At 41.0% G+C, this 25,934-nt stretch overlaps 1 protein-coding gene across 1 annotated transcript; it reads right to left on the reverse strand.

The window, feature by feature from the left end:
• Positions 1 to 3,741: 3,741 nt before the first annotated feature.
• FBXO47 (F-box protein 47) lies at positions 3,742 to 24,502 on the reverse strand. The gene is made up of 11 exons (XM_058182922.1): positions 24,402 to 24,502; positions 21,777 to 21,981; positions 19,855 to 20,016; positions 19,138 to 19,214; positions 18,957 to 19,034; positions 18,508 to 18,616; positions 18,125 to 18,301; positions 17,734 to 17,880; positions 15,929 to 16,071; positions 4,918 to 5,077; positions 3,742 to 3,851 (listed from the first exon to the last, which is right to left on the reverse strand). The coding sequence occupies exons 1-11, from the start codon at positions 24,459 to 24,461 to the stop codon at positions 3,742 to 3,744; spliced, it is 1,428 nt and encodes a 475-aa protein (XP_058038905.1). The 5' UTR covers positions 24,462 to 24,502.
• Between the last annotated feature and the right edge of the window lie 1,432 nt (positions 24,503 to 25,934).

Consider the following 25,934-nt stretch of genomic DNA (forward strand, 5'->3'; position numbering starts at 1 on the left):
TCCAGTAGACTTACCCAAATATCTATGTGTCCCATAGAGTTTTCATTAACTAAAATGTTCATGTATTAATACTAAGAATATATAATTAAAATCTCTTAATCTTAGCTAAACCTGTGCCCCTCTTTCTCTTTTCCTTCCATCAATTATGCCAACAAGCAACTTTGTTCAGACCGCCGGAGAAAAGTGCCAGTTTGCCCCTGTAAAAGTGGCTAGTGAGATAGGATTAGAGTTGAACGGGGTGGGCATCCGAGCTGCAATTGCTGTATCATCCCTACCACTGAAGTCAGTAATAGAGCAGGGGTCTCCAACCTTGGTCCCTTTAAGACTTGTGGACTACAACTCCCAGAGTCCCTCAGCCAGCAAAGCAAAGCTGGTGAGGAACTCTGGGAGTTGAAGTCCACAAGTCTTAAAGGGACCAAGGTTAGAGACCCCTGTAATAGAGGACAAATTAAAGGCAAACACTGGCACCAGAAAGCAACCAAAGGGATGAAACAGGTAGAGCACTTGAAGGCCTTTGGGAATTCCATCCATTCCCTTAAAAGCAGCTCTGCCCTGGGTCACATGAGGGGAAGGACTTAAGAGCAGGATTTTCCCCCTTCTTTTTTGTAGCCTGCAGCTGAACTCAGCCCATTTCTAAATTCAGTTTTGTTTTGTCAAATTCTCTTACCACATCAAATACCTATTCTGTTTTCAGACAGTTACTGTGCTGAATGGACTGGCAGACTCCCAAGGCCCTTTTCGTAATGTTGTACAAATGTGCATCCCTAGCAAGTCCACAGAAGGCGTTCCCACTGTCTTCGCTGGCCTGAGTTGAGCCAAACCAGACACAGGAAGGATCATTTCCTCAGGCCTAAAGTCTTCCTTCCTCACCTCCCCACCTCCACCCCATCCCAAGTGACATGCAGGCCTTTGGATTTGAAGCTCTAAAGGGAATCTCCTTTCCAGGGGCCAATGCATGAACCTTCATTTAACATTTCAGTAGCAAGCCAAAGGGGCTGCATTTGTGGGCATCTTTCTTTGATCTGCTAAACGTGACCTGGACTTTGGCTTCAATGTTTTTTTCTGGGGTGGCCTCACTGCCCCTTGGGATTGTCTTGTTAACTGCTTTATTATTGCTAGATCCTTGATAATGCATTCTTCAGGATTTTTCTTTTTCCTTACTTTAATACCTTACCATTTTCTATGCAATCCCACCTGACGTTGTGTCTTCCCCAAACCCAAATACACTTAAAAACAATCTTTAGTAAAAACTTTGTTTAATGAGATAGTTCATAAATAGCAACATTATCTTTGATTTATATTGTATGCCTATAAGTGTATGTATATTTATATAATTTGTTAAAAATAAACTGATCTTTAAATATATTTTGATATTCAATCCTTGAATATTTTCACTTTACTAAAGCACATAAACAATATAAAATGGCCAGTAATTCAAAATCAGAATAATATGTGCAAGTTTTTTCAAAGCTTTTAATGGAAAACAGAACACATTTCCCCAATTGATGCAATGATGTTTAACCCAATCTGTATAATTGGGTCAAAAAGTAGTTCTGTTTCAGAGAGAGCTTCCATTAAAATACCACTTTATAATGCCACACTTGGAATACTGCATTCAGTTTTGGTCACCACAATGTAAAAAAGATGTTGAGACTCTAGAAAAAGTGCGGAGAAGAGCAACAAAGATGATTAGGGGACTCAAGGATAAAACATATAAAGGTTGTGGAACTGGGTATGTCTAGTCTTATGAAAAGAAGGACTGGGGTAACATGGCAGTGTTCCAATATCTCAGGGGCTGCCACAAAGAAGAGGGAGTCAAACTATTCTCCAAAGCATCTGAAGGCAGAACAAGATATAATGGATGGAAACTAATCAAGGAAAGAAGCAACCAAGAACTAAGAATAAGTTTCCTGACAGAACAATTAATCAGTGCAACAACATGCTTCCAGAAGTTGTAAAAGCTCCAACACTGGAAGTTTCAAAGAAGAGACTGGATAACCATTTGTCTGAAATGGTATAGGGTTTCCTGCCTAAGCAGGGGTTAGACTAGAAGATCTCCAATGACCCTTCCAACTGTTATTCTATTCCATTCTATTCTGAAGTATTATAATCAGAATATAGAATGAGTCCAGAACAATCTCAGAGGGCATCTGCTCAAGTCCTAGCAATCACTGACCATGACATACATATCTACAGAAACATTACTTGTGACTATTTTTAAAAGATAATCAAGCAGGGTGGTTTTAAAAGAAGTTATTTCACACTATTATCCTTGCTAGAGCAAAAATAAAGGATATGTTTTATTTTGTTCCATTAATAATGAATAATGATCATGAAAAGTCAAAAGTCTATGAATCACAAAGTAATATGAGGAATCCTTACACTATAAAAGTGTACTATACATTTTTGTTAGCTTTCCTCTAAATTTGTGTTCTTTTCTGGGGTTTAACCGCAATTTATTTTTATTTTAGCATTGATTACCCATTTCTTTTAATTGCTGTAGTTTATAAATTTTATTATGGACTATTAAACTATTTTATGTTTAATCAATTGGATGTAACAACTATGGCAAGAAAAGTCATAAAATGAAGCAAAACTCAATGAATGAATGTCTCATTTAGCAACATAAATTTTGGGCTCAATTGTGGTTATAAGTTGAGGATAAAATATATAAATAGTGTACTTGTATATAAATAAACAGAAATTCTTTTTACTATTGAAATTATATACTGAGCCTTAAGTGATAGATAGCTGGGTTCTGGGGGAATTGGGCATAAACTGAACTGAACTGAACAAGGTCTTTAATTATGCTTCATTTTAATAAATCTAGAGTTTAAAAAATGGTTTAAAATACTTTCTCCTTTCTTGACACAAATGAATATGTTACTCCCAAAGAACTGTGGAAATGATTCTAAACCACAGTTTTTGCAGCACAAAAGGAGATAAACTTTGCAAGTGGGCTGCTCAAAGGAAATCCTCTGAAGGGATGAACAGCTAGAGGCTTTAGTTTGTTTGAAGCAGATCATTTTTGTGGGAAAATATAACTACTGGCAAAAATCCAGAGAACCACTGGAAGGTAGCAGAGATTTTAAAAATATTGTAATACCTTGATGCTCTCTAGTGGCTATGTGGATTTTTGCAGGCCACATCTGTTACCATATAGAATCTAAAATGTCTGGCAGTTTTCCCCATCCTAGTACTGTTCAAATACTGTATAATGAATTACAAATCCCAATGCTAACTACAATTTCTGTATTAATGGGAACATAAATCTTCCACAGCGAGAGGATACACAGTTAAGAAAGAATGGCTTAGTGGGTACACACCTTTGAGGCCTAGCCTAGCAGCCAAAGGCTAATAATCACATGGCCAGTTTTCGCACTTTCCAGCTAAACAGAATCTGGCTATTTTAATGGTTTGCATTATTCTGATTCACCAACACATAGATTATTGCTTTCTTCATCAGAATTGGATTCCGTATTCTGCCCCAGTCTCTGCATATCCTTTTCTTGTTTGTGTGTGTTTATGTGTTAAACTACTCACATCAGCAATTGTACAAAATTAATAATAAATAAATCTTGATGCTCTAATATAATTGATCAAGCCTAATGAAATGTGTATTTAGAAAGCAGATCAGAATGCTTGCAGCCACACATGGAGACAAAAAAAGATAACAGGCAAAGTATTATGCTTTATTCTTGGCTATTTTCTCCAAATTCATAGCCAAAAAAAAAAAAAAAATTACACACAGTAATTCATGGTTAAGTAAAGGATTTCTTTATGAAAATTTGCTTGTGCATTGACCAGATGAAAAAGATTCAGAAAGATAGTCTCTTCTTCATCATGCTCTCCTAAGTAAAATAAAATTTAAAAAACAGGTTAAACAATACTTATTTTTATTTGACATAAAGATTTGCTTAGTTTGTAAAATGCCAAGCTAATAGATAACATTTTATTTCATCAAATATATTTCATCAATAAATCACCAGGAGTCATGCTTGACTCAAGAGAACGTTTATCTTATGTATGAATGACTTGTAATTAAACATGGATCATATTTACTTCTCTTGGAAGCATTTTTTAGTTACGATATGATTCTATTTGTTTAGACTACATTGGCTGTATTTATTGTAAATATGTAAGATTTGTTATATACAGTAATAACCCATGTAATAGTTCATATGCTCATAGTAATTTGTGAGTATTATTTTTCATTTTTAAATTTTCTAGTATGACATGTAGAAAAATATGCACGGCAGAAACCCGAAGACCAGCTGGCTGGCAGGAGGTGCACACGCATGCACAGCAAATCTGAACTGGGGCAACAGCTCACGCGCCATCAGAAAGGGCGCTTTGTACCACCTATGGCATGTGGGCCATAGATTCACCATCATGGAGCTAGGCTATTGGCTCAGATGGCAGCCTTTTTTTTATGGCATAGGACTGGTTTTTTGACAGGATCACAATACATGGAGAAAGAATTAAACCAGTGCTCCCCAAACCTTTTCTTTCAGTATCTCAAACCGCTTATCTGAAAGTCCTTTTTACTCAGTGTAAATAAAATATCTTAAGTCAGTATAAATGACCCTGTTGACATTGAATAATGGGTTCATATGTGCTGTTATCCAAAGAAAAAGAATTTTTACCCAATTTGGGGTAATTTACCCAGGTTTGGGAAGTAGTGGATTGAAACTTTACCGTACTCATGTCTCAGTGTGGTTTTAATCCTAACCACTTTACCCATAAGATCTATTCTTCCTAAAAGTGAAACATAATTATATTTATTTTTACCTAAATATGTGATTATTGGTGTGTGTGGGTGTGTGTACAGTATTCATGCACACACACACACACACACTGCTTAGAAGATTTAAGGTGCAATTATAGTAAAGTAAGTAGTATAACTGGATTTCTTACCAGCTATCACCAACTGTAGAGCATCCATGATAATTTGTGCAAAGGTATTCTCTATACTTTGCAAAAAAAGGTTCTTTTCAGTTTCAGTAGTGAAGACAGTACAGACTTTCTGCATCATTTTTACAGCCCAGCTCATGCAATAGAGGTCCTTCTCGCACACCTAGTAAAACAGAAATTTGAAAAAAGTGAAATTATTATTATTATTATTATTATTATTTATTCAATTTTTATACCGCCCTTCTCCCGAAGGACTCAGGGCGGTGTACAGCCAAAATAAAAACAGACAATACAATATACAATTTAAAATACAAATTAAAAAACATATTTTATAATTGGCCTAAAAAACTTTAAAATATATAAAACTAAAAACCCTTAAAATTAATAATAGAAATTTAAAAATCAATAAAATTTAAGCCAGCCCCGCGCGCATAAAAAGATATGTCTTCAGTTCGCGGCGGAAGGTCCGAAGGTCAGGTATTTGGCGTAAACCCGGGGGAAGTTCGTTCCAGAGTGTGGGAGCCCCCACAGAGAAGGACCTTCCCCTGGGGGCCGCCAGCCGACATTGCTTGGCGGACGGCACCCTGAGAAGTCCCTCTCTGTGAAAGCGTACGGGTCGGTGGGAGGCATGCGGTAACAGCAGGCGGTCCCGTAAGTACCCAGGCCCTAAGCCATGGAGCGCTTTAAAGTAGTGACCAAAACCTTAAAGTGCACCCGAAAGGCCACAGGTAGCCAGGGCAGTCTGCGCAGGAGCGGTGTTACGCGGGAGCTACGCAAAGCTCCCTCTATCACCCGCACAGCTGCATTCTGGACTAACTGAAGCCTCCGAGTGCACCTCAAGGGGAGCCCCATGTAGAGAGCATTACAATAATCCAAGCGAGAGGTAACGAGCGCATGAGTGACTGTGCACAGGGCATCCCGATCAAGGAAGGGGCGCAACTGCCGAACCAGGCGAACCTGGTGGAAGGCCCTCCTGGAGACGGCCGTCAAATGATCTTCAAACGACAGCCGTTCATCCAGGAGGACACCTAATCTGTGCACCCTATCCTTTTGGGCCAATAACTCGCCTCCAACAGTCAGCCGCGGCTGCAGCTGACTGAATCGGGGTGCCGACATCCACAGCCACTCCGTCTTGGAGGGATTAAGCTTGAGCCTGTTTCTCCCCATCCAGACCCGTACGGCTTCCAAACACCGGGACAGCACTTCAACAGCTTCATTGGGGTGGCCCGGGGTGGAAAAGTACAGCTGAGTGTCATCAGCGTACAGCTGGTATCTCACCCCAAAGCCACTAATGATCTCACCCAACGGCTTCATATAGATGTTGAACAGGAGGGGCGAGAGGATCGACCCCTGCAGCACCCCACAAGTGAGGCCCTGCGCGGTTGACCTCTGCCCCCCTGTCAACACCGTCTGCGACCGGTCAGAGAGATAGGAGGAGAACCACCGATATACGGTGCCTCCCACTCCCAATCCCCCCAACCGGCGCAGCAAGATACCATGGTCGATGGTATCAAAAGCCGCTGAGAGGTCTAATAGGACCAGGGCAGAGGAATAACCCGTCCCTAGCCCTCCAGAGATCATCCACCAATGCGACCAAAGCTGTCTCCGTGCTGTATCCGGGTCGGAAGCCGGACTGGAACGGGTCTAGATAGACGGCTTCATCCAGGTATTGGGGTAGCTGTCGCGCCACAGCACTCTCTACAACTTTCGCAATGAAGCGAAGGTTGGAGACCGGACGATAATTACCCAATATAGCCGGGTCCAGGGAGGGCTTCTTGAGGAGGGGTCTCACCACCGCCTCTTTCAAGGCGGCAGGGAAAACCCCTTCCAACAAAGAAGCATTGATGATCCCCTGGAGCCAGCCTCATGTCACTTCCTGAGTGGCCAGTACCAGCCAGGAAGGACACGGGTCCAGTAAACATGTAGTGGCGTGAAGCCTCCCCAACAACCTGTCCACGTCCTCGGGAGCCACAGGGTCAAACTCATCCCAAACACTCGACAAGACGTGCCTCCTCTCCCTCGCTTGGATCATCCCAATTTCGGTCCAGACCATCCCGGAGCTGAGCGATTTTATCGTATAGATAACCACTAAACTCCTCGGCACGTCCCTGCAAAGAGTCATCCCGCACCTCCTGATGAAGGAGGGAGCGGGTCATCCAAAACAGGGCGGCCGGGTGGTTATCTGCTGATGCAATGAGGGTGAAGGCATAGGAGCGCCTCGCCTCCCTCATTGCCACTAGGTAGGTCCTAGAATAGGACCTAACTAGTGTCCGATCAGCTTCGGAACGACTGGACCTCCAGGTGCTCTCTAGGCGTCTTCTCCGGCGTTTCATCTCCCTCAGCCCCTCGGAAAACCAAGGGGCCGGACGAGACCTGTGCCGGGTCAGAGGCCGCAAAGGTGCGATCTGGTCCAAGGCCCCAGCCGCGGCCTGTTCCCAGGCCGCAACTAGTTCCTCAGTCGAGCCGTGGGCCAGATCCTCAGGAATTGGCCCAAGCTCAGTCAGGAACCTCTCGGGGTCCATCAGGCACCTGGGACGGAACCAACATATAGGTTCCATCTCCCTGCGATGGTGGGTGGCGGTTCGGAGGTCTAGGCGAAGGAGAAAATGATCTGTCCATGGCAACGGTTCTGTTACTAAGTCATCTAATTCCAGATCATTTAACCACTGTCCAGAGATATAAAGTAGATCCAGCGTGCCTCCTCCCATCATTTACTCGAATCATAGAGCCATCATTTACTCGAATCAGGTCCAAGGCCGTCATGGAAGCCTGGAACTCCCGAGCTGCAGTCGATGACAAGCCAGCTGATGGCAGGTTGAAATCCCCCATAACCATAAGTCTGGGGGTCTCAACCGCCACACCGGCGGTTCATATCCGGCAATCTGAGGAACAGTGGCTCCCTCAGCTCTAGATCCTCCTTAATGACAACCGCCACCCCCCCACCCCTACCTTGGGCCCTCGGTTGATGAAATGCTCGGAAACCCGGGGGGGCACAGCTCAACAAGGGGAACCCCCCCCCTGGGCCCAACCAGGTCTCCGTAATGCCCATAAGGTCCGCGGACTCCCCCTGAATAAGATCACAAATCAGGGGAGCTTTATTAACCACGGACCGGGCATTACATAACATCAACCGAAGATCCAAGCTCTGAGGATCATGGCCGCCCGAGGAACGGGTAGGGACTGAGGGGCCGGAGCACGTGATCGCTTTCAAGCAGCGAGCACGTGCTCCCAACACTCGATACGCCCCCCCCTCCGCCATATCTGCCTCTTCCACTTACCGTACAGATGGAACAACCCTCTAATCCTGGAATGAACCCCTCCCCCCTGCCTTCAGACCAGATGCCCTGATGCCGCAAACCAGCACAGGGGCTGGATCCCTCCCCGACGGGTTCTTTCCCCCACCCGTCATATCCCTCCCCCCCTTTAAAAAACCCTTATTTACAAATCTATTTAAAAAAACCCACAAATTCTTCTTGGCCGCATGCCACCTCTCTGGGTCCCAAGACCCTTTGTTAAGGTAAGCCCTCGATAACTTGGAGGGCCATTCCTGCGAGGCGGGGGAACCTCGCAGTCGTAATAGTTCGGCAAACAAGTATCTCATGGAGGAGTAGTCAATAAAACGGCGAAAGAGTGTCCATCCCTAATCGGCAAAGATGTTCCAGTCGTTCCGATAGTTCACCAAGACCCAATATTAAACGGTCAACCGTATGGGCCATAGTCCGTAGAAGTCCAAAGGGTCCAGGACAACCAACGGATCCGGGGGTCCAGTCCAAATCCAATGACCTCCCTCTCGGAAGCTGGTATGACAGTATTCCCTCGGTTGATCCCTCGGCTGCTAAGGTGGAAGATCGGCAGTTGGATAAAAAGGTCTCTCACTTGGATTCCCGGCATAGCACCATCACGGGACAGAACCCGTGCGGTACGGTGATTGGAACGACATTTGCCGATGCCGTCAATGCCCTTGATGATTAAAAAACTCCCCAATCCTTTATTCCTATCTAGTCCTTTTCAATCCAAAGTAATTCCACGGAAGTTTTCCTTTGAAATACACGTATGTAAATATAGTAGTAGCAGCTTTCATAGGGCTTAACTTTTTAAATTGTTGTTTTCTTGCTTTCTGGTGGTTTGACCTTTCTTTGCTTGGGTTTTTTTTTTTTTTTTGATATAACTTAGCTTAAACTAGATAAAGTAGTACATCCTTGCTGTTTAAGGATTCTCTGTGTTTCATCTTGATTCTTTCTATATGACTTTCCAAATAGAATCACAATAGAGGCTTTCCTGATAGTTGAGCACTCCTTCCTATCAAATACTATTACAATTGCCACCTGGCAAGCACAATTTCCAATGGCATTTTATCCATGTATAAGGAAATTATTTATCAAGGTAGTAAATACAATATGATAAATAGTAACATTCAGTATTGCTGTTGGTGCTTAAAATGTCTATGCTTCCACTGAAAGAGTTAGTTCCTGGGTTTTCATTATAGCAAAGGTCTCCAACCATGGCAACTTTAAGATTTATGGACTTCAACTCCTAGAATTCCTCAGTCAGCTTTGCTTTGTTGGCTGAGGAATTCTGGGAGTTGACGTCCACAAGTCTTAAAGTTGCCAAGGTTGGAGACCCATGCGTTATAGCTTGGTAGTAGCATGCTTAGGAAAAGGAAGCCTCACTTCTGGAACAACAGCATTAACAGTTTGGAAGACATTAAATATTTGGAAACATGGAAAGCGGAGAATTATTCTTAGTAGAGTTGTGAAGAAAAATGCGAGGAGTTTATGCAGGAGTGAAATCTAAAAATTTTCCCTACCTGTAATGTATCTTTAAATGTTTTGGCGGGAAACTAGCACGTTGCGGATTGGTTGAAGCCACCGGTTAAACTGTATATAAGGAGAGGTTTTTTCCCAGCCTGTTTGCTGGGTTCACCCTATATTAAAGAGCTGTTGTCACTACCCTGGTCTCCAGCCTCGTTACTGCCCAAACTTAACACTGGCGACGAAGGTGGGATTTCGAGGTTAAGAGCACCAGGAACGAGCTGAACGCACGAAAGAACCGAACCCAGCAAAGCCCAGGGCGAGATCGCAGCGATGGCCAGCTACACTCCGCCCGCGCCGTTTGACCCATCCAGGGAGAAATGGGGAACGTACATGACCCGTTTCGAGAGCTTCCTCGAAGCAAACGAACTGCAAGGAGTTCCAGACAACCGCAAAAGGGCGTATTTCCTGAGCCACTGCGGCCCCGAGGTCATCGACATCGCGGAAGCCCTGGCAGAGCCAACGCCGGTACAATCGGTATCGTGGCAAACTCTGCAAAATCTATTAAAGAACCATTTTGCGCCAACACCGTCCAAATACGTACGGCGTTTTGAATTCGGAGAGCGCAGACAGCAAGAGGGCGAATCCATCAGCGAGTACATGGCCGCCCTGAGGAAAGCCTCCAAAGACTGTGGGTACCGAGACTTGGATGAGGAGCTGTTAGAGCAACTCATCCGGGGGGTCAGAGACATTCGTTTGCGGAGGCGGCTGCTATCGAAAAGCAACCTAACGCTGGCAAACGCTCTGGACGAAGCCAGAGCTCATGAGATGTCCACCCAAGCGGCGGAAACCCTGCAAAAGCCCCTCACGCCAACGGCGAGCACGAAATCAACCCCGGTCCACAACGAAGAAATCCAAACCGAATCAGACGGCGAGGATGAGGAAGGGGTTTGTCTCACCGGGAGGAGGGGCAGAGACGACCGGGATGAATGCGGAAGTTGCGGAGGGCAACACCAGCGTCAACAATGCAAGTTCAAGGACGCTACATGTCGGCGGTGCGAGAAGAAGGGGCACCTGGCTCAAGTCTGTCGAGCACCCCAACCTTCCCGCCGAAAATTCAAACCAACCAATCAGAGCGCGGGATCGGCTAGGCGACCCGTGATTGGTCAAAACAAAAAGGGCGCGAACTCAAATCGAACGACCGTGATAGTAGGCCGCGCAGCAACCCGTGTAGAGAAGAAAATCTTCACGAATCCGAAAATCGAAGGAGTGCCGTGCCGACTAGAAGTGGACACAGGGTCAGCGATCACAATCATGTCCTGGGACACTCTTGCAAAAGCATTGCCGAAAATCACCAAACGCAAACTGCAAACACAGCGGCTAAGAGTTCACGACTACCAAGGGAATCGCATCCCTGTTCGAGGGACCACCTCCGTCCGCGTCGAGTACGGACCACACAAGAAGACCCTGCCCATCACGATAGTCGAAGGGACCCTGCCGAGTTTGTTGGGACTGGACTGGTTCCGTGCATTGGGCATGGGAGTGACTGGCATTTACAGAAATGACTTTACCCTAAAGGACATACTCAGGGACGAATTCGAAGATGTTTTCAAGGACTGCCTGGGCAAGTACAAGGGGACCCCTATTTCCTTCAATTTAGACCCCCAGGTAGCCCCCATACGGTTAAAAGCAAGGAGGGTTCCTTTTGCCCTTAAACCCAAGATTGACAAGGAGATAGATAAGCTCATAAGTCAGGGGATACTAGTGCCAGTCGATCATGCAAGGTGGGAGACGCCAATCGTCACCCCAGTGAAACCAGATGGGTCAGTTAGAATCTGCGCTGACTACAAGGCGACGTTAAACAAAGCCTTGCAAAAAAGCGCCTACCCAGTCCCCGTGGTACAACACTTGCTGCACTCGCTGGGGCAAGGGCACGTTTTTGCCAAATTAGATTTGGCTCAAGCCTATCAACAACTGCCGGTAGACGCCAACACAGCCGAAGCCCAAACAATTGTGACTCACAGGGGTGCTTTCAAGTGTACCCGGTTACAGTTTGGGGTGAGTGTGGCACCTGGTCTATTTCAAAATTTAATGGAGCGGCTTCTGCAAGGGCTCCCTGGGGTAGTCCCCTATTTTGATGATGTATTGGTATCAGCCGAAAATTTAGAAGAATTAGGGGAGCGTTTGAGAAAGGTTCTGGGCATTTTCCGGTCAGCCGGTCTAAAGGTGAAAGCGAACAAATGCCAAATAGGGGTAGAATCCGTAGAGTTCTTGGGCTACAGAATAGACAAGGAGGGAATTCACCCCACTGAGAGCAAGGTCAAGGCGATAAAAAAGGCTCCAGCACCCAAAAACAAACCAGAGCTACAGGCATTCCTGGGTCTAGTGAATTTTTACGCGGTCTTTTTAAAAAATAAGGCAACCATTACCGAGCCGCTACATAAGTTGTTGGGAAAGAATGCTGCTTGGTCTTGGGGAAAGTCGGAAGCTAGGGCTTTCGAAGCAGTAAAAAACCTACTCTCGAGCGATAGTTTACTGATCCAGTACCATAGCACAATGCCATTGGTATTAGTTTGTGATGCTTCCCCTTACGGGGTGGGGGCTGTGCTCAGCCACAGGCTGCCAAATGGCACAGAAGCCCCAATAGCATTCTACTCCAGAACGATGTCCTCGACAGAGAGGAACTATAGTCAGTTGGATAAGGAAGCCCTAGCTATAGTATCAGGGGTAAAAAAGTTTCACGAATACGTTTTTGGTAGAGACTTTGAAATTGTTACAGACCATAGACCACTGTTAGGGTTACTGGCTGGCGACCGACCAACGCCTGTGGCACTTTCGCCCCGATTGACAAGATGGACTATCTTTTTAGCCGCCTACTCCTACAAACTGCAGCATCGGCCAGGGAAAGAGTTGGGGCATGCGGATGCATTAAGCAGATGCCCACTACCAGGGGCGATTGAGGACCCCACTCCGGGGATGCCCATACTGTTAATTGACTCTCTGGACTCTGGGCCAGTCACGTCTAAGGAGGTGGCTCGGGCATCATACCGGGACATTACCTTGAGAACTGTACTTGGTTGGGTACAAAGAGGGTGGCCCGCTGCGCCGGGCGAGCAGTTTAAAGAATTTGTAAAGAAACGGGGGGAACTTTCGGCTCAAGGGGGGTGCCTGCTCTGGGGGGATCGAGTGGTGATCCCAGAAAAATTGAGGAGAAGGGTGTTGGATCTACTCCACGAGGGACACCCAGGGATCGTAAGGATGAAGGGTCTAGCGAGAAGCTATGTGTGGTGGCCCTTAATGGACTCAGAAATCGCTGAAAGGGTAGGGAAATGCCTGGCCTGCCAGGAATCCAGACCACTACCCCCAACGGCCCCGGTTCGGGAATGGGAAAGACCCCAAGGGCCCTGGTCTAGAATCCACATTGATTTTGCCGGCCCCTTCCACGGCCAAACCTTCCTAGTAGTAGTCGACGCCTACTCCAAATGGCTGGAAATCATTCTCATGAGATCCATGACAGCCGAGGCCGTGATCTCAGTCCTACGGCACCTATTTGTAACCCATGGGTTGCCCGACACGCTAGTATCCGATAACGGCCCGCAATTCACGGCAACCCAGTTTGAGGAGTACTTGGCAGAAGAGGGCATCCGGCATGCCCTCTCGGCGCCTTTCCACCCTGCGACGAATGGCCTTGCAGAGCGTTCCGTCCGGAGCGCAAAAGAGGCATTGTCAAGACTCAAGCCAGGTGACTGGCAAACAAAAATAGATGTTTTCCTGGCCGTCCAGCATAGAACCCCCAGTGCCACAACCGGCAGAAGCCCAGCAGAATTATTGATGGGCCGAAAGCTCCGGTGCCCACTAGACCGTTTAAATCCAAACTACACACCGGAGGGTTACAAGGGGGGACTCGAAAAAACAAGAGGGATGGAAATAGGCGACCGAGTGTGGGCACGAAACTATGGTGACGGCCCAATCTGGATAGCCGGACAAATCCTAAACATAACAGGTCCAAAATCATACTTGGTAGAGTTAAAAGACGGCCGAGTATGGAGGCGCCACATAGATCAAATAAGAAGACGAATAGCCGAACTTTCCGAGTTAGACGAAACAGGCCCTGACCATACAATGTTTGAACCCACAGCTGACTTAAACCCGGGAAAATCGCAGGACTTATCTGAGTCCCCGGAGGTCCAGCGACGCCAACAGGTTCCATTAGAAAACAGCAGGGACGACTCTGCAAGTAATCCAGGGCCGGATGGCCTAGAGGAGGAGCTGAGAGGAGCAAACAGCCCCTCCGATCAGCTCAACCCACTCCCAGGGACTGAACTGCGCAGGTCCGAAAGAGTCAGGAGACGCCCAAGTTATTTGCGTGACTACGTCGAAAAATAATATGTAAATATCATGTAAATATGGGTAAAGTGTTTTCTGGGAGGGAAGGAGTGTAATGTATCTTTAAATGTTTTGGCGGGAAACTAGCACGTTGCGGATTGGTTGAAGCCACCGGTTAAACTGTATATAAGGAGAGGTTTTTTCCCAGCCTGTTTGCTGGGTTCACCCTATATTAAAGAGCTGTTGTCACTACCCTGGTCTCCAGCCTCGTTACTGCCCAAACTTAACACTACCGGTACTGTGGGTGTGGCTTAATTGGTGGGTGTGGTTTGGTGGTCAGGTGACTGAATGGGCATGGTCAATAATAATAAATAATAAAAATAATAAAGTATACAAAACTTGGGAGGCACTGGTCTACCTTCTTTAAAATTAGAGGCCCCAGTCTACCAATTGCCTTTTACTGAGAGGCCCCGGTCCTGTTGATTGATTATGTGCTATCAAGCCAGTGTTGACTCTTAGTGACCACATAGACAGATGTTTTTCCAAGATGATCTGTCTCTAACTTGGACTTCCAACATGCACTTATCACCTTAGGCTGAGTGGAGGTGTGTGTGTGTGTGTGTGTGTGTGTAGAAAAATGGTTGCCTTCACCTAGGCATAGGAAGGCAAGATAAACTAAAAGTTCCTTAAAAACACTGTAATGGCAGCCTTGCTAAGTCACACTAACAAGTGCCAGCTTTCAAATAAATTTTCTCATCCTAGTGTCTGAAACAAATCAGCTTAGCTTCCCAAACCGGTAGATATCAGCAGGTCAGGCAAGTTCTAGAGCTGATTTTCAATTGGTGCAAAAAAACCCACAAAACCTCACACAGAGAAATGCTCTCAACTGGTACAATACATGCATTCTACTTAATATACACATAAAGAGCTTAAGTTAAAATTTCTCTTTTCCTGTACAGTAATTAAAGACATAGGATTCCTGCAGTTCTCCCAAATGGCTTACAACCTGAGAAAAACAAGATGATGGCCATATAATCTGTATCAATGTATGATGCTAGTATTAATATACTGTAAAGTGCTCTGATAAATATAATGCAGGCAAACGGGGACATTTTGACACATCTGATGCCTTGAGTTAAACATCATGGTCCTGCCTGCCTGTCCACTAATTACATCAGGCCAAGAAGTTAGATAAGCATGGCAAAATCCCAAATGCCCATTCCTTCAAGGACTGCTGTAATGAAAGTTTAATGAAAATGTTTTCCCTGTTCACATATAAAATGACATTATACAAGTAGCAATAAAAGAATTGCATTTATGCACATGCTGCCATAGAAACACTCCTAAAGCAAGGTAATTAATTTGAAGTATTTTCAGACTATATTAATTTGTCTCTTTTAAAATGTTATTTTGGTTAGTTCATTTTAGCGAATTGTCTGAAACTGCTAAGGAAGAACTGGTATCTAAGAGCCAAATTAAATAAGACATCAAATATGTCATTGTGCTGAACACATTTAAGGCTTTAATCATGTTTAAAGTACACTGGGGAGAGGAGATCCAAATAAAAGTACATGAGAATTTAAATCCTGATTAAAAATTATTTCACTCAAAAGAGTTATTGGCTCTGGAGCTAAACTTCTTTTTTTGAAAATGACAAGTTTTCTCTACATGCCAAATTTACAGTTCTCCCCCATTGGAGATGGAAGATTTTCATTTAAATTGTGTGGAGAAAAGAAACTAAAATAGAAAAGAAAGAAAAAAGAGTCAAGTCCTAAACACTGTTTTATCATTCTTCTCATTCACAGTAGTTACTCTTTCACAGAAATGTACAAGATAATTAAATGCAGTCACTTATTTTGAGTGCATGTGCCCCATTCATAAGTCATAACATAAAGAAGAAAATAGTACACAGAGACGGGAAAATATATGTTAATTACCAATGCCTGGAACACCACCAGCCTTGCCAATGGAACAGCTTGACCATCCACAGCTTTACTAGCCATAAATGGGAAGCAAATGGTATTTCCGCACATAATAAGAAAACGAGCACTGTTTTCAAGATGCCATTCCTGAGGGATTACTATAAAAATAGAAAAAATATTTTATATATACACAAGCACAAACATAAACATCACAGTCACATATAGTATGCACACATGCATGTTTAATTTTTAACTTTAATGTTTTTACATTTGAAAATATTATTTAAAAACAGGCAGAATATAACAATTTATCTAATCCACAAGACAAGCAGTAAAAAATATTCAACAATGTAAACTACTTTGGATTTTTATAGGTGTTCAGTATGAAAACTATGGTACTTATAAGATTTAGCTTATGTGCTTTTCAGTGGATGAGCAAGAGTACTTAAGATTATGAGAGTCCCACGATTTACTCTCTAAAACCAGGTCTCTCATGGCTTATTAAAGTGACTGGAAGGTGTCAGATAAAGATTTCTAGTGGTGGTTAATTGTTCTTTGAGTGAAGGGTTTTTCTTTTATTTCTTAAGAAGGCCTTGGTTTACCCCTTCCTGTAGACCCCACCATAGAAAGTGATCAAAACGTTGGTTACACAACAGCTTCAGAGGACCATACACGAAGTGGATTATCTGAATCCTTTTCAATCAAGTTTCAGACCTGGGTATGGAATGCAAATGGCATTGGTCACACTTTTGCCTGACCTCTGCCAAGGATGGGATGGGTTGGGCCTCCAGCTTGCCTTACTTGACCTCTCAGTGATTTTTAATACCATCAACCATGGTGTCCTGCTGGAATGAGTCAGAGGATTGGAGGTCATGGCACAGGGTTATGCTGGTTTCCCTCCTTTCTCTGGGATCAATCCCAGTCCGTAATGATTGGGGAGAAGAGGGCCCACTCTTAGCCTCTACTTTCTACTTTGTGGGTTGCCGTAGGATTCTCTCCTCTTCTATTTAACATCTACAAGACACTGCTGGGTGAGTTCATCCCTTGTCATTGGGCGAGACATCAGTACTCAGTCTCTGCCTCTGGTGAATTATGCAATGCTGTAAATCCCAGGAGGATCTGCATAGGAAACAACAGGCTTCAGCTAAACCCAGGCAAGACTGAGTGGCTTTGGATTTGAGGGCCTATTGGTTCTCAGACTTGCCTTCTTTAATGCTGGATGGAGTTGCACTTCCCCAGAGAGATCCGTGGTGTAATCTGAGGACCCCGCCTTGATTCATGACTCCTGCTCAAAGAGCTCCCTGTTGTGCACCAGTTGCACCTCTTCCTAGTTTGGAAGGTTCAGCTGACAGCTACCAATGCCCTAGTCACCTCCAGGCTGGATTACTGTAATGTACTCTATATGAGGCTGCCATTGAAGAATATCCAGAAGCATAATTGGTGCAGAAGGACAGGACAGAACATAGCATACCTCTGCTCCATGACCTGTATTGAAGCCCTTCATGGCATGGAGCCAGGTATTCTGAGAGAATACCTGGCCTCTCCCTGATTACACCAGTGTCTCATTAGATCTGGCACAGAGGACATTTGGTGGGTACCATCATTACATTTGATGGGTCCCAGGAGGCAGAATGTTCTAACCATATGGAACATTCTCTCACCCCTTCCTCCAAGTCAAGTTAGCTCCATCCCTGTTAATCTTCTGGAAAATCACAGTCACTGTCATGTGATCATCTCACTTAGCAACAGAACTACTGGTCGCAGTTGTGGTTGATACATAAAAACTTGATGTTATCTTGAATTCAAGTATGCAAACAAACCTGAAAGCTCATCTACCAGACCGATAACATCGTCCACCATCCATTCATCTCTATCTGTTTCGTATAATAGTTTAATAGCATCTGCCAACCCTTTTAAACTATTTTCATCGGTTGGCCCATCAGTCATATTCCTCCAATCAATATTTCCTGAATGATATTAAACAAAAAAGTTATTGAAGGAGAATTTGTCTTGAGATATCAATTAGCCATACTATTTTTTTGAGGTATAAAGAAAGACAGTTCTAGATTCAGCAATTAATAATTGCTGTCTTGCTAAAAAATCATTAACAGGATTGCAACTGATTTTCTTCATGCTTAATATTCCACTTCCTTTCCTGTTTTCCAACTCTTATCTGAAAACTTGTATGTTTTATTAATTAAAATATCTTACCATCTTCTTCAGATGTAGGTCCAAACATTAGATACAGCAGCTGAGCTTGATTTACAATTGGCCACGGCTTTAAAATACAGGTCAGCCAAAATATTGAATCAGTCTCATGAATCCAATGGTTTAGAAGTACACCACGGCAAAATGACCTTATCCTCAATTCCAATTTACGGAAACGTCCTAGACAAATTAATAGAATTTAGGCATTAGTCTGCATTTAGAGTTTTCTAATGTTAAAACCCTGTATATTGTGTGAAAAATAAATATTTTGGATGGCACTTCTGCAAGTTTAAAGTCAGTAGCCACTATTGCTTTCACAGTTATTAAGATGTCACAAGATACAGAAGTCCACATTTATAACATGCTCAAAACAGAAGATTATTTACCAGGCTTGCCGCTGACAATTCTCTGTATTCTCTGAGGTAAACTGGTGACATCGCAGAGAAAATCGTAAACTCTTTCACATTCATCTTCATCCCAACCAGCTGTTAAGGTCTGAAAACATACATAATAAGCCAACAGAAATATAAAAAAACAACATTTTAGAGTTTGAAACATATAACTGTTTTATTTACCGTTTTTGTAATGTGAAATTTAATGAAAGTGGCCAGTGACAAAGTGCAGAAGATGATTTATTTTGGGATACAGAGAGAGTCCTCCAAATAATAAGTTCTGCAATGTCTTTAGCCAACTTTGAACAGAATGGAACTTTAAAAAATATAGCTATAGAATAAAGCTTATACAGCATGCAGTAATGAACTCTAAGGTTCAAAATCTTATGCCATAATAAATATATTTATTTTTAAAGCATTACAAAGTTCTCTATTGCTTTTACCTGTAAAAATACTCCATAACAATGTAATCCCAAACAGTTCAAAGGATCTAAGCAGCCATAGAATTGGAAACAGGAAATCTATAAACAAGCAGTAGAAAAAAAGGTATCTTTCAATTTACTTATTTCAATGGGATATAGAAATTAACAGACACAATATTTCTTGGAAAACATCTGTGCTTACTTCTGCAAACTTTTTGTTTATGTACTTCAGCCTCTCTTTTGTAGGGAGCAGTAAAGTGCACCTCTTAAACAATAAGCCTAGAAAGAAAAAAAACAGAAAAATCATAGAGATATTTGAAAAAAGTGTTTTTGTGAAGATGCTTTTCAAAATCTGTAAACTATATTGAGTTAAGAACCAGGAACCATAGGGACATTAGTTACTTATTTCATTCATTCATCCAGCTATTCATTCATTCATTCATTCATTCATTCATTCATTCATTCATTCATTCATTCATTCATTCATGTGGCCTAGCAATCCATTTTTACTTTTATCTCAAGACCCATATGGTCTTTTTTAATTCCTAAACTATAATTTACATAGCTATAATACTTCTGCTTTCCATAGAGCACTATCAAAGAGCTAATCCTTCCTCTTTCAACCCACACAATTCCATGATGCTTAAAAGAGGAAAGTAAGCATGTATATGAAATCAACCTAGCCTTGTTTATGATTGACAATTTCCAAGGTCTGATTAATTTAAATGAGGGAAGTGAGTACTTTAGGTGGGAGGAGGGGACAGAGATGCATTGGTTATTCATTAACTGATCAGCATCCTGAAAATATGCAATTTGAAGCTTAGCCATTCTTCAATTAGCTGAGATTTATACATCTTAATATGTTTTTTCTATCTGCTTCCTGTTTTGGAATATCTGAAAAGGATTCGGTTTTGATCACCTAATGAACTGTAGTGTTCCAGAATGGAGGCTGCAGTAGAGTCATCCTGGTCATGAAAATCCTGTGGGAAAAATCTCCTATTTCCATAGGGAGAGGAGATGTAATTAACAACACGATTTCTGATAATTTTTGATACTATGCACATCATACTGATATCTTTCACTGAAAAAAAAAGAAAGAGAAGAATAATTGTTAGGTTTTATTCACTCGGTACTTCTTTTTCTTTCATTCATCAGACAAATTTGGGACTGCTCTTAAGCCAAGATAGGCCCATGGTGATACAAATAATTGTGTATGTATGATCTTTTCAAATGACATACATAGGAACACACAATTTTTTTTCAAAAGATTAAATCTTATGTGAATAACAAAATCTTTTGTTTTTTGAAATTCCTGTGAGATTTCAAGTAAAATTTTTTATGAGCCATACTTATAAAAAAGGATAAGGCAATTATAAAAAAATTAAATTAATGTAATCAAATTAATTGCCTGTAAAATAAAATTCTCCATTTACAAATGTAGTTCATCTCCATTTGCACATACCAACCATTCTCTCTCTCATAGTGTATACAACTTATATCCTTGTTTTCTTAATGCATTTTCTTAATAAAAAGAAATTCTCAAATACAGAAACATACTAGAACATATATTCCTCTCCCTTCAATAGGAGTCTATGAGCAAGTGACAATATGTATCACAACATAATGTCTAGAGTCCCTTAGATGCTTATGTGCAATGGCACAACACAAATACAAAAGGACTGAGCTTGCATCATGATATCACGGTTTGTTATTTTTGGGTCAATGTGGGTAACAGTAGCCACTTAAACATCCTTAAAGCAAAAATAATAAATAAAGAAGAGGAACTGAATGGAGGTGAAGTAATGGAAAGAGGTAACTTTAAAGGAGGAAGAATAACTGAAAGAGGAATAGAGAAAGAGAACAGGAGAGTTATTTATTATTACAAAACAATTAAAATTCACCAGGCAAACCACCTTTCCCAAGCCAAATCTTCAAATGCATCCAAGCTTTGTATTATCTACAATTTGATGTTTGTTCATTTCAACAGTTTCCTGTATTATCAACTTGGGAACCACTGCTCTAAGAAAACCCTAAGGAAATGGGTTAACAAATCTCATGTTGCCATAAACAGATTTTCACACTCTATCCCTCTGTGATTCCATATTTTCTTTTTTTATGGATAGTTGAGCCAATTTAATTCTATCAAATTAACAAGTAAAACAGCTTTGAAGACAATTTTCAAGTAGTGGAACTAGAATTCAGCAATCTAAGACTAGCTGTGATAAGAAGAAAGAAATCTGAACTGGCACCAAATTACTTTCAAAGACCTAGGAAGTGAAAATTATCTTGGCATGCACACAAAGATCCTAAACTGAGTCAATTGGTGGTTTTATCTACCCTCCCAAACTCTGTTTTCGCTGGCAGAGGCACCGCAGGCCGGTCCTTCACTGTTTCCAGGGCAGCCGGATCTGGTCCCCAGGTCTTGAGTTTGACAACCTGTCTCTAAAGTGTACACTGGTCACTCACTAACAATGTCTCTGGGGTGCAACTTTTTCACACTGATATTTATCAAAACAGTGATTGTGGAATAGCTATGCTCCCAGTTAAAAGAACTTTCACAGATAATTCTTCTCCAACCAAAGAAAGGGAGGTTCAAAAATCCGATGATTTCTTGATTGTCCTTTCATAGATTTAGAATTCCACCCTGAATTTAGATCCCAATAGTATAGTATAGTATAATACAGTACAAAATAGAATAGAATAGAACATAATTGAATTCTCTATTGGCCAAATGTGATTGGACTTACAAAAAATTTGTCTTTGGTGCATATGTTATCAGTGTACAGTGACAATAGTGGCAATGTGGCTGCCTATTTTGCATGTGGGATAGAAGTGACTCACCTGAAATATATCCTAAAATGATTTCAAATATTTCTAATGGAAATTTGTTAAAATCTCCAAGTGTGGGCAGAAATGGCATAGTATTACTACATTTGCTGCACGGTTGAGATTCGCTACAGTGATGTTTTTGATTAGGGGCTGCAGTACTACTACTTGTTGTAGGAGATTCCCTCCTCTTTTCTTGCTGCGTACTGGTGGATGCATCCTGAAGAAAAACAATTACAATTAAAAAGAGGAATATTACATCAATAAAATCAATAAAACAATAAAAGTAGGCAGGAAAGTGACAGAACTATGTTTAGTTGTTGCATAAATATAGTACATATAAATGTTACGTCGATGATTTGTAAAATTAAAATTTTCATGGGATTCCTGAAAAAAACTGAAAATCAGATTTAGTATAGAGTTGGACCATTTGTCTTAGACTTCTCATTAGAAATTTAAAACCTCAGAGAATTTGAAGAGGAGAAACATTGCTCACAAATCAATAGATTCTAATTACTTAATTTGAAGAAATGATGCAAATAATAAGGACATTCCTTCAATTCATAATGATAATCAGTAAAATAGTTGTGCAACATTTTTGATTTAATCTCAAAAAATGCACACCATGAGAACAAACATAGCATCTCTTCACAACACTCTAAAGCAGCTATGCTCTCTTTCATAGACAGAGCTGCTGAGATAAAAGATGTGGCTTGCTAAAGCACTTTTTGAAATGTAATTTGAAACATTACCAATTTGCAGTAATCACTCTTAAATTGGGAAATAATCCTTGCAAATATTTTTCCCCAAAAGATTTATGATTGAGGAAATATTCTTCCTTTTCAATTATGCCAGTTTATGGTTTTTTTATTTATTCAATTTCTATAGCTGCCTACTCAATCAAGTGTCATTAAGAGACTTACCTTTCTGAAACTGTAAAACAGGTAAAATAATTAAAAACAATAAAACAGTAAAAACATCCAAAAATAAATACGTACAGTAGCCAAGGTAATTAAACTAGCTAACAATAAAGTCAACAAACTGAGCCCTCAAAACATTCCAAGCCCCGTAACCAAGTTTTTAGAGCCTTGTGAAATGTCAACAGGGTTGGGGCCACTGTAATCTCTGAGAGAAAAATATTCCACAAAGCACAGACTATTTCAGAGAAGGCCCATCTTCTAATTATTATTGTCATTATTATTATTATTATTATTATTATTATTATTATTATTATTATTATTATTATTATTATAGATTTAATCTTGAATTCGATTCACAGCTTGAGACTGGTAAAAACTTAATAGTTCAAGTCCTAACCAAGTACTAAAAGCTATAATAATAATAATAATAATAATAATAATAATAATAACAACAACAATAACAACAACAACAACAACAACAACAACAACAACAGCTGAATATCCCGACTTTGCAAAAATAACACCACCCCACCCTACTTGGAACTGCTTACATACTCAGACGCTACCTTAAGAATAATAAAAAATTGAATGCTACTCATCTCATTAGATCAGACTCTAGGCAACTTATAGGCATTCAATTAAAACGCACAACGAAACTTTAAAACAACAAATAAGGCTATTAAATTTAATTAATATTCTTTGGATGATGGACTCTGCAATATGCCTAATCTGCTGGATTGAATTGGAGACTAGATACTCTTGGAAAAAAGACAGTCCCTCAAGTAACCTGATCCCAAGTCATGTAGGGCTTTAAACATTAAACCCCGCACACCGAATTGTATCCAGAAAAACACTGGCGAACAGTGTAGCTCAGGTAATAGTGTATTATATGAATTGTGTTTCTGGCACCATTAATTTCCTGTGCAGCCATATTCTGCACCAGTTGAAATTTTTGAATGCTTGCTTCACTTCTATAATTATTTGAATGCTTGCTTCATTTCTATCATTATTTTTTCCAGAATGTTATCATTACTAGAATCAATTTTAAGGTTTTAATTTGTACATAAACTATATAACTGTTCAATAATTTATTGGCCAATTTAAAAATGCATACAATTGGCTCACAGGTAAACAATTGGCTCACAATTTACTCAAGAAGTAAAATGAACAACAGAGTTGTTATATGATTATTCTTAAATTTCTGACAAACCTTTGCTAGTTGATCTGAAATATTTTTGCAAGAAAATATATGTAAGTAGGCCTAGGGGAGGCTGAAAACTGCTTCAAATCTGTCAGAAAGATGGCACTCAAACAGATACATTGTGATTCCTTTTCATATTAAAAAGAGACAATATTTAAACTTCCTTTTCTGACTTGAAATAATTTAAATAGTAATATTTATATGTCTTAGATGTACATATTTATTGCCCCCCCCCAACAATCTGGGTCCTCATTTTACCTACGTTATAAAGGATGGAAGGCTGAGTCAACCTTGGGCCTGGTGGGATTTGAGCCTGCAGTAATTGCAGGCTGCTGTGTTTTAATAACAGGCTATCTTACAGCCTGAGCCACCTGAATCAATTGGCTGCAATTGATATATATACATACAACTGTTCTCCTCCCCCTTTGTGTGTGTGTGTAACGGGGGGGGGAGGGGGGGAGGGAGGGAGGCAGAGAGAGAGAGAGAGAGAGAGAGAGAGGGACAGATTGGGCCACCTACCATTTCAGAATCCGTATCAGTATCACTCCGCTTCATCTTCCGTTTCTTACCGTGTTTCATCCTTTTCGTTACTGATACCCAAAATGTTAAAGATTTACTACCTTGTCAAGATTTAAGAAAGACATAAGAGAATATCGTCAATTTACAGGTAGTATTGAATTCCAAATCTCCAAATCTTATCTCCCTGCATTTATATGTTGAAATGAAACCTTGCAACTCTGTGTTGATTAACTCCCATTGCATGAGACAATCTCTTATCCCCATTTTTGTGGAATTTATGTTAGATATAAGAATGGAAGAATAGAATAAATGTTATTCCCCTCTTTGGCTCTCCATGTAGACGAAAGATATTATAGCAAATATTGAAGATTGCTGATAAATTTGTTCAGGACAATCAACGGGAAGATGTCACTGTCAAATGTTTTGGTTTTTTAAGAGTTATTTGAGAAATGAGCTAGTCTTATAAGATATTTTCTATAGTTAAAATTTGGCTCTTTTTTGATTCTTAAGAATGACATTTTTTTCTTTTTCTGTTTGTATATATATATATTAGAACACTTCGCTAGTATTATATACTGCAGTTCCAGCTACAATATCATCTCAGTAATTGATTTTTGCCTCTCTAAAGTGAGCTTTCCAATTTTTGAGAGACTGAATTTAGCATTGTTCACAAACCGTAGGTTATTGTTCAGCCCTACCAAGTAAATTTGGTAGGTAAAATGAGAACACATCAACATCATGAGATATAATGGAATGTATATAATATAGCATGGTTATAGTTATTTGAATCTTACTTTGACAGCCCCTTCCTCAGGGTGAAATGTGGATCATTAATTTGTATGAGGCAAAAATGCATAGCTACCAAAATGGGGGAGGGGAACATATTGGACTATCTTAATTTAAAATTTTAATAATATAGATTGAACTAATTTGCATCCAAATTCCTCTACAACATTTTAAATAATCTGGGTTTTCTAACCAGAATTATAAAAGTATGTTTCTCTGACAACTTTAGGAATATGAACTTAATTTAATAAGATAAATCAAAATAAAGTGTGAAGTTTGCTGTTTCATAGCAGGTAACAGTCAGAATTCCCAAGCACAAAAATTTTTATTTCAGAATTAACAGTTATGAAGCACTATAAGAAATAAAACACTTTCAGCAAGATTTTTATGTTTTAAAAAAACTTTGTCAGTTTTATCATCAATATATTATTTTTTGATCATTTGCAATACATTGGATCGTTACTTCCTCATAGAAATACAAAGAATAAAATATCATTGAGAAACTCAGAAACTGTTTTCCCATACATGTTAAGTATCCTCTTTTCTTGTAGAACGTTCATTTTGTTTCTATTCAAGAGATGCTCAGAATAATGAATTTCTTCTTTGAAATCATTTGCACCTCACTTTTCATCTTCAAAGGCTTCCAGAATGTTATGTGTCTAAATACAAAGGTTTTATTAAAAAGAATGGCCTCATACTGAAAATCCTGGGTGTGAATATTCACGCAACCGCGGACATTTATTTACC

This window comes from Ahaetulla prasina, chromosome 4 (assembly GCF_028640845.1).
Source record: "Ahaetulla prasina isolate Xishuangbanna chromosome 4, ASM2864084v1, whole genome shotgun sequence".
NCBI classification, from domain to species: domain Eukaryota; kingdom Metazoa; phylum Chordata; class Lepidosauria; order Squamata; family Colubridae; genus Ahaetulla; species Ahaetulla prasina.

Excerpts from the sequence above, each read along its gene's own strand:
- FBXO47 (XM_058182922.1), bottom strand. The coding sequence starts at position 24,461 with ATGAAACACGGTAAGAAACGGAAGATGAAGCGGAGTGATACTGATACG. Across the intron at positions 19,215-19,854 it reads GGAACACTACAGTTCATTAG|GCTTATTGTTTAAGAGGTGC; the intron begins GTGATCAAAACC and ends TTTTCTTTCTAG. Across the intron at positions 3,852-4,917 it reads TCTACAGTTGGTGATAGCTG|GAGAGCATGATGAAGAAGAG; the intron begins GTAAGAAATCCA and ends TATTTTACTTAG.